This window comes from Rhyacophila brunnea, unplaced genomic scaffold (assembly GCF_057557595.1).
Source record: "Rhyacophila brunnea isolate RB1 unplaced genomic scaffold, BYU_Rbru_1.0 scaffold_2, whole genome shotgun sequence".
NCBI lineage: Eukaryota > Metazoa > Arthropoda > Insecta > Trichoptera > Rhyacophilidae > Rhyacophila > Rhyacophila brunnea.
In genome coordinates, this window is record NW_028232859.1 from 40,249,478 (window position 1) to 40,262,413 (window position 12,936).

The 12,936-nt window shown below is 32.1% G+C and overlaps 1 protein-coding gene across 1 annotated transcript in view; it reads right to left on the reverse strand.

Moving 5' to 3' along the window:
• The window catches only part of LOC147072312 (uncharacterized), a 173,835-nt gene that overhangs the window by 53,761 nt on the left and 107,138 nt on the right, over positions 1-12,936 (reverse strand). Inside the window, exon 2 of the mRNA XM_085947452.1 lies at positions 7,187-9,154. Within this exon, the coding sequence (XP_085803578.1) occupies positions 7,187-9,054 (1,868 nt within the window). The 5' untranslated portion in view covers positions 9,055-9,154. The remainder of the gene's footprint in view (positions 1-7,186; positions 9,155-12,936) is intronic.

The window sequence follows — 12,936 nt, forward strand, 5'->3', positions numbered from 1 at the left end:
TACTCATGGCGATGTCGACATTATTTCTTAATAATATATTATTATTTGTACTTACTTAAAACTTTTCTGTAAAAAAATATATTTTGAATTATTATACGAGTATCTATTTTTTTTATCTTTATCATAAAACAATCACGTGCCATGCTAAATCACCTCGCGTGCCACTAGTGGCACACGTGCCATAGGTTCGCCATCACTGTCCTATATAAATTACAAATAATAATTTTGCTATGACGGGATATAACATTCTTCTTTTAAGTATGTACACTAGTCTTACGCTAGACATTTTGAATTAATTAGCGTGTGTCTCAAACAAAAGCGATGGAATTAGAAGATGCAAGAATATTTTATATTTCAAAAACTTTTATTGTAGGCCTATAACCGCATGTATGTAGTGTTACCCACATAATAATGGCGTATCAATAAGGGATGAAAATAATGCATTATTTTTATGGTGGAAAATTTAGTTTTTTATATCATAACATTACCGTTTGATCAAAAAATATCATAATAAAACTTGAAATGAAATCTTAGTATTGTAATGGAAAATAAGTAGGTAAATTCCCAAGAACAAAATATTCTTGTATTATGAAATGCATTTGATGGATTTTGTTATAAAATATTATTAGATATAAGATGTGAATCAATACGATGTAATGTAAGTCAATAACTTTACTGACCAAATTCCTACAGTAATATGTTATGTTGTTAATATAGCAAGGAATGTTTTTATATCAATAAATAAGGGATACCTTTTAGATTTAATACTGATTATAGATTAGATTTATGTGTAATTTTAAGAACTAGCTATGTTCCCACAATCTTGAAGGAAGTAATAATATAAATTGTGATGTACGTATCATGGGGTCGATAGTTATGAAGCTTTTGTGATATATCGCAAGTACAACAGATGTCTATTCAGTATCCAACATATATATTGAGAATCTAGCTAATATAACGAGACTCTTGTTTCAGACGCCATACTGTTATGTTATTTACGTTAAATATCTGATTATACAATTGTCTCATAATTTAAAAAAAGTATTTTAATACGATAAAATCGTTAATTACTAATTTGGGACTAATAGTAGCCTGGTCAAGCCGTGCTATAACAATTTCTATCCCAGTGATACTGAAATGGCTATAAACGATTTTCGTGGAATGTCTGCCAGTATACCTTTACGCTGTACCTACGGCAGTGTTTGCCAATCAGTGATTCACAAGAATAATGCAGGTGTGTCGCGATTTTGATTATTCGATAAAAGTGCACAAAAATGTGCTATTTTTTCAAGCAAAATTTTTAATTCAACAATTTTGATGTGTCGCTAACTCAAAAGGGTTTAAAAACGCTGCTTTACTATATAATCCACACGCAGGTACGTCATATGAGGATACTTTGAAAGAATTAGATGACTAAAACTAATAGGTACATCTTATAACTCAGTGGCTTTTTTGATAATGCAGGTCGCTTCTTCAGACAAGATCATAGTCTTAAAAATAAAGTATTTTAACATTTCGAGTGTATAAATACATAAAACACGAAAAATCAAAGTGTAAAACCATCCCGAAAAATTAACAAAATAAATTCTCCATTTTTAACGCAGAGTGGTGGTTAATCGCATAGGACAATTTCTTGCTATAAACATGTCAGAGCATCGGCCATCCATGTATAATATCCACGGCATTGTTTTTATTGAAACTATAATAAATAATTATGTCTTTATGATTAATTATAATAATTACTGTTAATTGGCCTTTACTTTTTGGGTGATTTAAGTACCCACGTATATGATTTTAAATAATGTTTTGATATCGGTAATAATAAATAAGTTTTATTGTAATTAAATACTCATTTATGAGAGTTAAAACAATTAAAAGTGATTACATAGTACGCAATGCAGCTGAGATAAAATCTCGATCAAATATTTGAAATCGCATTGAAAGCAATCGTGGCCTACAAAAAGAGTGGCTTTATGGTTTGGTGAGCAAGATGTAATATTATCCTCAATTCTCATAGATAACTGTAAACAGTTTACGTGTTACGCTAATTTCCCAGCTCGCATTTTGCACAATTTAAGAATGATGGCTACATTTAGTCGAACACTAGTAACCTACATTGATGTTTAGAAGAAGCTTAATAAAGGATGGCAAACTGTAATAATAAATCACAATAATCAGTAATACGTGTCTGTTAGAAACGAATTGTATGCCACAAACAGTGCGGTATATGGTATATTGTAGGTACTGTAGATGAAACTCAATATCGCTTCATGATATATTAATTATTCATCTGTTGGTTTATAAACGACCCATGACATGCACCTTAGAATACATATAGGTATTATTATACATATTATGTCTCAAATTTATATCTGGTAATATTCTGAAATGTGTAGGTACAGAAAGGGAAGAGCTGCTTAAGTCGATCACACTAGCTGTTGGACCCATCGGGCTGTCCGACCCATTCGCCACAAAGGTCAATTTTATTGCGTTTAGAAAATTTGCGGCGTCATAACTACGAACATGAAGATCTCTTTGATTATTAATAATAATAATAATAATTAAATCCTGTCTTTTCTCATCTTAGTAATTAAAATTTAATGGCCACATAAAATATATTAATACCATAAAAGAGTATTGTTGTAAACGTCATTCAGAATAAAACCGTAAGTGTGCGATAGGTACATCAGACATCCGTGGTTATAGTAGTTTTTCAAATAATAATTTTGTCAACACAAATAAATTGAAAATTAATATTGCTAATTCTCCTTGTTGGGTGGGGAAAATACTCAGAGATCTTTAAACTATAAGTCGTAGTATATCTTCAATCTTCATAAAATTTAATAGATTATATTCAAATATATCCAGCAAATTATTTGACGTAGTTTGTAATTGACTCGTAATTTTGGAGAAAATTGAGAAATTGCAACATGTTGTGATCCGTAATTACCTTTATGACAGTTTTATTATCTGAATATATTTGACGATAATCAGTTAAATTTGATGAAAATTAAAGATATACTACGACTAATATAGTTTTTAAAAGATCCCTGATTATTTTTCCCATCCAACAAGGCGAATTAGCAATATTTATTTTTAATTTACCTTATAAAATATAAATTAAAAAGATGGAAAAAAATTTGCATAGACCATAAAAAAGCAATTAAAAATTATACGTTTTAAATATAACATAAATTATTATACTTCATACTTTTATGGTCAAATATAGGTTTGGACACAAAATAAAAAAAATAATATTAATATTAAATAAATAATAACTGAGAGTGTCATAAAATATGTAAATTATAATAAATTAAATTGCATAAAATACCGCTATTTAAGTAAAAAAATAAATAAAAGACTTTATGGCGATCACACTGATTTCGCAACCTACACTTAATTTATGCAAGTAATATTTTCTAGGAAATATAATTATTTTTATTTAGACATTAAAATACATAAATAATAAATAAATTCAACTCATTTACATTAAGTTCAACTATCGTATTCTGTGAAATCATTGCAAAAAAAAACTGTATAAAAACAAAAGCATGGCTGTAAACAACTTGACAATACAGTACAATGGGTCTACCTATTGAATTTTCTAGCCGAAAATTGCGCCGTATACTTTCACCATATACTTATGTACCCATACTATAATATTACGCAATGAATCTATCTTCTCTTATAATACGTTTTCTACGATTAAGCCTTGCTTGGCTCAAAAAATTCAACGAATTGTGCACTTTTTTACGAATGTATGAGCTTAGTGAATAGGCATGTCCTACGGATAATATTAAAGACATTGAACCATTTTAAAAATTACTCAAGAGCTCCTAAATTCTAAAGTGGCGAAGAAAAAATAAATTGTCTATAATTATTACTATGATTTCATTAATTTTCAGCTTAGGCATGTAATAAATGGAGGCGCATGGCGGCTTTTTCTGAAACGATTTAATGATTATTTATACACTAACTAACTATAAATAAGTTTTACACTTTTTAAAACATTGCTTTATTAAAGTATTTAAACTTCGAATTACTATTTAGCACCAAAAAAATATTATATCAAAATTTTTAATCAAATCAGATGGTTAATTATACAAATTTTTAATTTTTTACCACGATCTTAGTATTGTATGTACTTTCACTTGAAAATGTTATGTTTAGCTTGGAATTTGTATTCAGCGGCATAAAATGCATGTCCAAACTGAAAATCAATGAAATCATACTATAATAAACTGCAGAATGTTTAAATTTCTCTGTCATCTTGCAATTCAGGAGCGCCTGTGTAAATTTTGAAATGGCTCAATAATAAACTACACTTGACAATAAATGTCTAACACCATGTGAAAGTTAAAGCTTTTATACAAAAGTGCACAATTTATTTCGATATGCCGCTACGCTAGATAGACTAAAACAAGTGTATCATTATTTTCAATGCACTAATAGAATTCTAAATTTGAATATTATTACGAATGTTAATTTCATTTTGTATTAAATTTTCGCCGATATATTTAATATTCAAATAACAGTAATCACAGTTATTTTATAGTAGTTACCAATTTTTGATTGACGTTATAATAATAATTAATTCTTGCAGAATTATAATTGGAGAATAAAATGATACGCAAAAATGCTAATTGAAAATATGAACATTTAAGTTATTAGCTTCACACACTGTTTTAATCGGGCGTTACAGGACCCTACGTTTGACGTAGACCATCATTTTTTTTTATTATGACTGGGAATATCTCAAGATCAGTCACCCAAGACTATGCATTCAGGACTGAATTTACATGACTGTTGAGATTGTCGATGGGAGAGATGGGCATGTAAGGCAAAATTGTAATGACAAGAAACAAAAGTTAATGCAAAAATGACGATACATTTAATTCAAGAGATCTTCACGTTGGCAGTATGGAGCGCCAAATTTTCTAAATGCAATAAAATTGGCCGTCGTGGCGATCAGGTTGGACGGTCTGATGAATCCAACAACTAGTTGAAAATGTGGACAATAAACATTATAGTTTATTAAGAACTATTTCTACATTGACTGAGGAGGTTTTTATCGATGAATAGATACGTGGCATTCGTTGGTTACAAGAACCAAACGCACATCAAAAACCATATCTTTTTTATTTGTAGCTATAACCAAGTAAAATATTCACGAAATTTGCAACCTGGGTCAATGCCAGATATCATCATATTTATTTTCTTTGTGCGTTCTGAATACAATAGTAAGGTGTAATGAAATCCCGTAAATTATATATATATATATAATTCGACAATAATTAACGTTATTTTTTAATTTATTCGTCTCTTGTTTTTAATGTAACACTAGAAAACAGGAAAAAACCATACATTAAAATGTGACAGATTGAGTGTGGGCACAAAGCAAATCGAACGTATAATAAAATCCCATTAGAAGTAAATTATCGCCTCACTTGTCATGAAGTAGTTCCTAAACGGATAACAGATGTCAAAAGTTACCAAATTTGGAAAGTTTACAGCTCAGCACAGACTGCCTTTCGCGATGACGGGGTCATCAATTTTCTTTATATGTTATAATTGCAACGACGGCTGTATAATTAGGGAAATGATATAATGGGAGATATACATATAATTATGTTTTTTTTTTATTAATTAATACTATATAAGCAATTTTACTTATGAGTATGACAATTTAATATAAAATGTCATTGATTGAACATGCAGGAGTTGTATGAAAGCAAAAACGCCACTGTCCTTCAAAGTCATATCATGAGAAATCAATTAAAACTGATGCTGGTGTAATTCTAATACTATATAGTTTATACGAACATGGTAGTTTTAAGTGAACTGTTATAGATATTAGATGGTGCAGAAATACATATTTTTAAACTTAATATAATCCAAGTGACTAGATTTAATGTTTTGGTAATGGACAGTGGTGAATTTGCTTGTAACTTTCGAACAGTGGTGAGTTTGCATCTCATCATTCGTAAGTAATACCTAGAGGGTGGCCATTTTGCTAATTTTTTATGCTGTCTCCTAATTGGCTGGTTTAAGCAATGGCGGATTTGAATGACGTCACTACATGTGGACAGTGATGACTGCATGTAAACCCAATTTATAAATTCATTTCTCAAGGGTTTCAGGGATATTGCATTTTCATCTGTTAAGTTACAACAATATGGAGAAGGAGAATATTATTTGTAGGTACTTACATTATGTCATTTTAGAATTTTTGTGGACAGTGGCGATTTTGCTTTTATACAACTCATTGTCTGTCTGATGTAATATAGGTATTATCCAATATTTTGATTGCTTTAACATGTTTAAATTAAAAATACAATTATTGGTAAAGGCAATATTAATGAAAAATATGTAAAAAATATATTTATCGGTATAAAGTACGAAGTAAGAAATTAATGTTTTAAAATAAATCTTGTTGATAGAATATGTATTATGAGATGAGAGAGGGAATTACCATGATATTGATCACATGATCAGACACATAATCGGTTTAAATTACATTATTTGAATAAACTAATGTATAGGTAAGTATAGAAATATATTTTTAAAAACCCACAATCTGAGCCTTATAAACCTTTCGAAGGGCTACTGTGGGGATATAGAAAATGGATAGTGTCTGTCTCGTAAAAATGTCTAAGAAGCTGTGGTATATATCTATATATATATATATATATATATAGAATTACAATCAAAAGTTTTCCATTTGTATTAACTCTATTATTTTACAACCATCATAAGACATCATATTATTTAGTATGGTCAAAATTTAACAGTGGGTACAAGTCATATCATTGATCAATGCACACTTTATTAAAACAATCTTTAAGCTATACCTACTCTCTTTTATTCTAGTAAAAATAAATAATGTCTACGGTTTGGTGTTATTAAATTATAAAAAACTAAACAATGAATGTGATTTTCTCATAAGTAATGAAATACGGAATGTGTGAAGATGTAAATCGCTAGTGTCATATTATGACATTTTCTTTAAGTTAGTATTCTTTAGTTTAAGGAAATAAGTTATTTATTTATATAGGAAAGTTAATTCCGAAATCCAGAGATTCTAACATGTAAAAATCCGGCACTCAGGATTCTTCATACCCTAGTTAATATGAATATAAGAGTAAGTGGTATTATATAAATAGAGTATGTAAATATTAACACTTACGAAAGCAATGTGGGGCACGCCGATGAATATTCATCGTCTTCTCCAATTGGCTCGAGCTGAGGCGAACCACCGCTGTAGAACCAATCTTGGGTCATATCTTTGGTTATAACGATCTGTAGATTATGCTCTTTATCCGCAGCGGGCGGTTTTACGACTTCCGGTTCGATCTGCTTAGCGGAATGCAGCGGCTTATCGTGAGCCGGCTCCACGACAACTTCACAAGAAGAAGTGTTGCCCTTATTGGCGTTACCCGCAAACTGCATCTTCGGCACGAAGTCTATCAACCTCGGTAGTGCTTCGGGACGCTGGAGCGGAGTCTCATTGTCAACTTCCCTCTCGTCTCTAGGTTCATTCGATACAACCTTGCAGCTAATAGAATCCTGTAACCAGCTTTCAATGCAATGCAGTTTAGTAGCGGACAGGTTGTCCTCGTAGGGGCTCTCCGGTAAAGGATAATCGCTTTTCGAAGAGAGCGTGTCAATATTTTTCTTATTTAAATTTCTCGGAAGCGGCTTGGGAGGCTCGATCGCGGAAACCGGTTCTTTCATAATGCAGTCCGTCACATCGATTCCGATCGGTTCCGGTTTTCCGGCAATTTTATTTAAGTTCGTATTGTTGTTCGCATCACTGGCATTATTTTTATAATTCGAGGACTCCCAAACCGTGGAAGAACGTTGATTATTATTTATTGTAATTTCTGGAGAACTGGCAGTCGCTGTTGGTTCATCGTCATTAATCAACTGGACGTTTGAGTATCCGTTACTAATTTTTAAAGATGATCTGTCGCCTGAATTTGGTTTTTTCGATACCGGTGGAGTGTTCGGTGTCGAATTAGTAATTCCAGCCCTAATTTTCTCTTCTATAATCCCAGGAGGGATATCTGATATAAACTTTTCGTTCATATTCTCAATACACGTTAATACGTTTTGTACATTCATATGTTTCAAACCAAGAGTTGGCGTGGAAGGGATACTGTTCTCAACGGAACCGGGAAAACTGGAATACGCGCTAAGTCTATCTATAACAGTAGATATGGAACTACCAGTATCGTCAGACTCTGACTCAGCAACGTGAATACCATTTTCTTTTTCACGGTAAAAAAGATCTGTATAGACTTGAGCTTCGGGAGGTGGTGGAGGGTGACCAGGTACAAAACGACGCGGTCTTCCTGGAGATTGTTTTCCTTTCCGAGCATGCCCATTATCAAGACCTTCACCTTTCGATGCCAAATCCGATTTTTTACTTTCACGAACATCTATTGACATTTGATTCGAGTCTATACTAACAGGATTTCTTCCATCTGTCATAGAAGCATCTTTTGTATTTCGCCTTGGTATTTTTCTCGGTGGTACCGGAGGTGGGAGAGCAGATCTATCTTTATCAGTACCACTTATACCATTTCCAACTGGAAGCTCTTCACCATCTTCAGGACTGTGTCTTACGAGGAGAGTAACAGCAACATTTGAATCCGTCAAACAACGCACGCATTCCAGACGAGTAAGCGCTGTAACTGGTAATCTATCGATTCTGAGAATCTCATCTCCAGCGACGAGCGGACCCCAAGCGGCTCTTGCTCTTCCAGCAGGACTTTCTGCCGCGCATGATTGAATGAACAATCTTCTAACTCGTTCCGCCGATTTTGTGCCACCTTCAAACTTCAATCCAAAACCTAATTTCTCACCAGGTAATCTATAAACTATAACTTCCTGCTCGGCTTCTCGTTGTCCGATTGAAAGTACAGTGACAAAAGCGACATCGTTTCTGGAATCATTTGATAGCTTTCTTGGACTCGCTTCAACTTCTGCGTTTCCCACTGACACTATCGTTACAAATTCTTCGCCCGAGATGTTCTCTCGAGAAGTTTCCATTGTGTTGCAAGGCTATCAGTCTTCTTCATTGGGCCGCTGCCGCGGTCTGTTGATATGAACCACAATGTCGACGCCGCATGTCACGCTTCACGGTTTGCATCTGAAAATAGAAGTGAAATCGTTTTTATTTTATGTTTACACGTTTATGCAATAAAGTCAGCAAGTAGGTAATATAATAAGAAATGTCTTCAACTTTTACATTGCATATGCAACTACACACCTCATTTTGTAAGCAATAAATTATTATTGCAACTAATAACGTTGCACCCAATTATACATATTGTTAAAATGATTCATTTACAATTTACTACGACATTTAAATGACTGTGATGGTTTTATATTACAGGTACTAAATTTTACGGAACATTTGAGTCCATATAATATTTACTTAGTAGGAACTAGATGACTCACGAGTCGGGAATATCATTGACATACATAATTCTTGTAAAGCTACGTCAAAAAATGATATCAAGCCATTTAAGGAGCGCCATTTTAAGTCAGATATACAGTATAGCCAACCTTCAAAAATCACAATCAATTCATTACATTCAATCAATGTGATTTTCATTTCAATAAGAAGTATAATAGTAGCGTTACCAACGTAGTGATTATCTTTGTCAGATCTTGAATTTTTGAATAGTTTGCAAAAATCTGGCGCATGGCTTAAAATCTAGCGTTTTTCAACACCGAAAACAGCTTAAAACTTCTCATAAACAGACAGAATATTACACTATATTTGCGTGAAAAATAACACGTTGGCCTTTTGTACTTTATATCTTATCAATAAAAAAGAAATATTTTAGTGATGGCGAAATTTTGTACCTACGTTAATTTTTAATTATATAACTTATTTATTAGTTGTGCAACAATACATTCCTCTACAATCTTCATTCTCTCAAAAAGAATGTAAATAATTATGACATATTTGGAATATTATATGTGAATGACAGTTGGCGATACTGGTACATTATTTTAATAAACATAAACACTTTGTTATATATAAATTTATATAAATTCGTATGTAATAGATTTAATCTAATATGGTCCAATACTCAAAATAGATACTTTTAGATTAATAATTACAAAATGAAAAGAACTTTTTATATACAACGTTTTTAAATTTTCTTTTGAATCATATAAACTTGACTTGACTTGACTAGCTTAAACGATCAAAAAAATTTGTACTTGATAGAAATAATACTGTCATTTTGACATTCATATTGATTTCCATAGTAACGCAAGTATATATTAATAATTTAGTTGCTACCTAGACCCCAGACCTAGCAACCAATAATGCTGTCGAAATAACTTTTCATACAAAATAGAATTAACTGAAAATGAATTCAATTATACTTAAAGATGGCTAAAAGAACTTAAAAAATCCATTGGCATCGTGTTCTGATATATTCTAAAAGTTTCAAATGTCTAGCTAGTCGGGAAGCTAGTTAAAAATCGATATAATTATATAATTCCTTAGAAAAAAGCATTAAAACAGTTTTTATTTTTGTATTTTTTTTTTATTTCTCAACATAATCTCCTTGGAGCTCAATACACTTGGTTAGACGTTTCTCAATTTTTTTTAAACCGTCAGAAAAATAAGTTTTCGGAAGGTCCTCAAAATAAGCATTTGTCCGATCGATGACTTCTTCATTTGAAAAAAAACGTTGTCCACTTAGCCATTTTTCTAAGTTTGGGAAAAGGAAAAAGTCACTGGGGGCTAAATCTGGCGAATACGGTGGGTGGTCGACCAATTCGAACTTCAATTCTTCAATTTTAGCCATTGATCGTAAACATGTGTGAACACGGGCATTGTCCTGATGAAAGAGGATTTTTTTCCTGTTTAAATGAGGCCGTTTTTCTTCAATTTTGTTTTTTAGCTGGTCCAATAAAGATGCATAATAATCCCCTGTTATTGTTTTTCCTTTTTCCAAATAGTCAACGAAAATAATTCCACGTGCATCCCAAAATACAGTAGCCATAACCTTACCAGCTGATTTTACGGTTTTCGCCTTCTTTGGACATGGTTCGCCTTTCGCAATCCACTGCTTTGACTGTTCTTTCGTCTCGGGAGTATAGTGGTGTATCCATGTTTCATCTACAGTCACAAAGCGACGAAAAAATTCATCCGGATTGCGTTGCATGAGCGACAACAGGGCTTTAGAGGCCACCACCCTATTGCGTTTATTGTCGACTGTGAGCAAACGCGGCACCCATCTTGCAGAAATTTTTTTCATGCCCAATTTGTCATTTAAATAGAAATGACGCTACCTTTTGAGATCCCTGTAACCTCAATTATCTCACTCAACTTTAATCTTCGGTCACTTAACACCATATCGTGGATTTTATTGATCATTTCTGGTGTAGTCACCTCTACAGGACGTCCTGAGCGTGGTTCATCCTTTGTTGATGTACGACCACGTTTAAATTCATTTAACCAGTTATAAATAGTTGCAAGTGAAGGAGCAGATATGCCGTGAACTAAATCCAACTCATTTTTTATTTCCTTTGCTGTTAACCCTTTTATATTAAAATGTTTAATAACAGCTCTAAACTCAATTTTCTCCATTTTCCATTTTTCCATTTTCCACAAGCAAATTTTTTTTTAAATGTACGAGAAACACACAACAACCCGACCAATCTGATTGAAACTTCGCAGTATACTCAATCGGTAGTGCCGCTGCATGAAAACAAACCACTTACAGTACTAGTCGCGCCACCTGTCGGCTTTTCTAACGACTTATTGACCCACCCTCGTAATAAAATACAAGACGATCAGTAATTTATAATCATTTTGTCAAAACAAAAATAAGAATAAATGCATTGAAATGTAAATATTAATTAATTAAAATACATTGTTTCAAAAATCTATTCTTAAGAAAATGGGTAATCTCAAATTTGGATCGAGGCAAAATCATTATGTCATTTAAAACGCATGCAATTTTAATTGAGTTGTGTATTATTTTATACCGTAACAAATTACGTAGGTATGCACCAATGTGCATCGCTGATTTTATTTAAATGGCGAAATAAACAGCTACATGCCTACTGAAATTCTGTGGATGTTTAATTCTGATACATTAAATAAGTACGTAGATAGGTACTTCTCTATTTTACATGGATTTTTGGAAACGTTTACGTAGGTAAGTTTGTATTTATATTTCATTAGTTAATCGTAATGTGCCATTTCCTATAGCCGTGAAATTAATCATAAAATCCAATAAAATTGATATATTTATTGGTTTATAGATGGCGTCCGATTTGATTTAGTGCCGCGAAATCGCAGAGATCTGCAATAATGAAATAAAGGTCATAGCGGCCCGACGGTAAAATTCTAGATCCAGATTGCAGCGAAGCAGCCATTATTCAAAGCAGTCTGTGCTCTCGATTTGTACGAAACACTTCATATTGTAATGAACCATACAGGCTGTTTGCAAGATTTGAATAGTATACTCCTAAATATCATAGAAATTTATTATAATTCATCATCAAATTAATGCTTTAAACATATTTTAATCGATCAATACCCATCTAAATACAATGGGAAAATTAAAATATATATTTTTATTTCAAAGAAAAAGTGACAACTAAGAAAAAACGACTAAAAATAAAGGTTTTACTATTAGACACATTTATTGTTCTAAGTAATTTCTTGAAACAAAATTATCGATTTAATATTGTTTAATAAGTTTTCTTGGAAATAGCGTATCTCTTTTGTCAATTAATTATAGTGATGAGGAGTCGATACTGAACGATTCTTTAACTTGTACCTTGACTTGTGAAAATAATTATTATTGATTAATTTAATAAAACGCATTTTTTGTACTTACTAACTTTGAGTTGTAAATGTCCCTTTTATGCGGATGAAACTGGTCCAATTTAAAA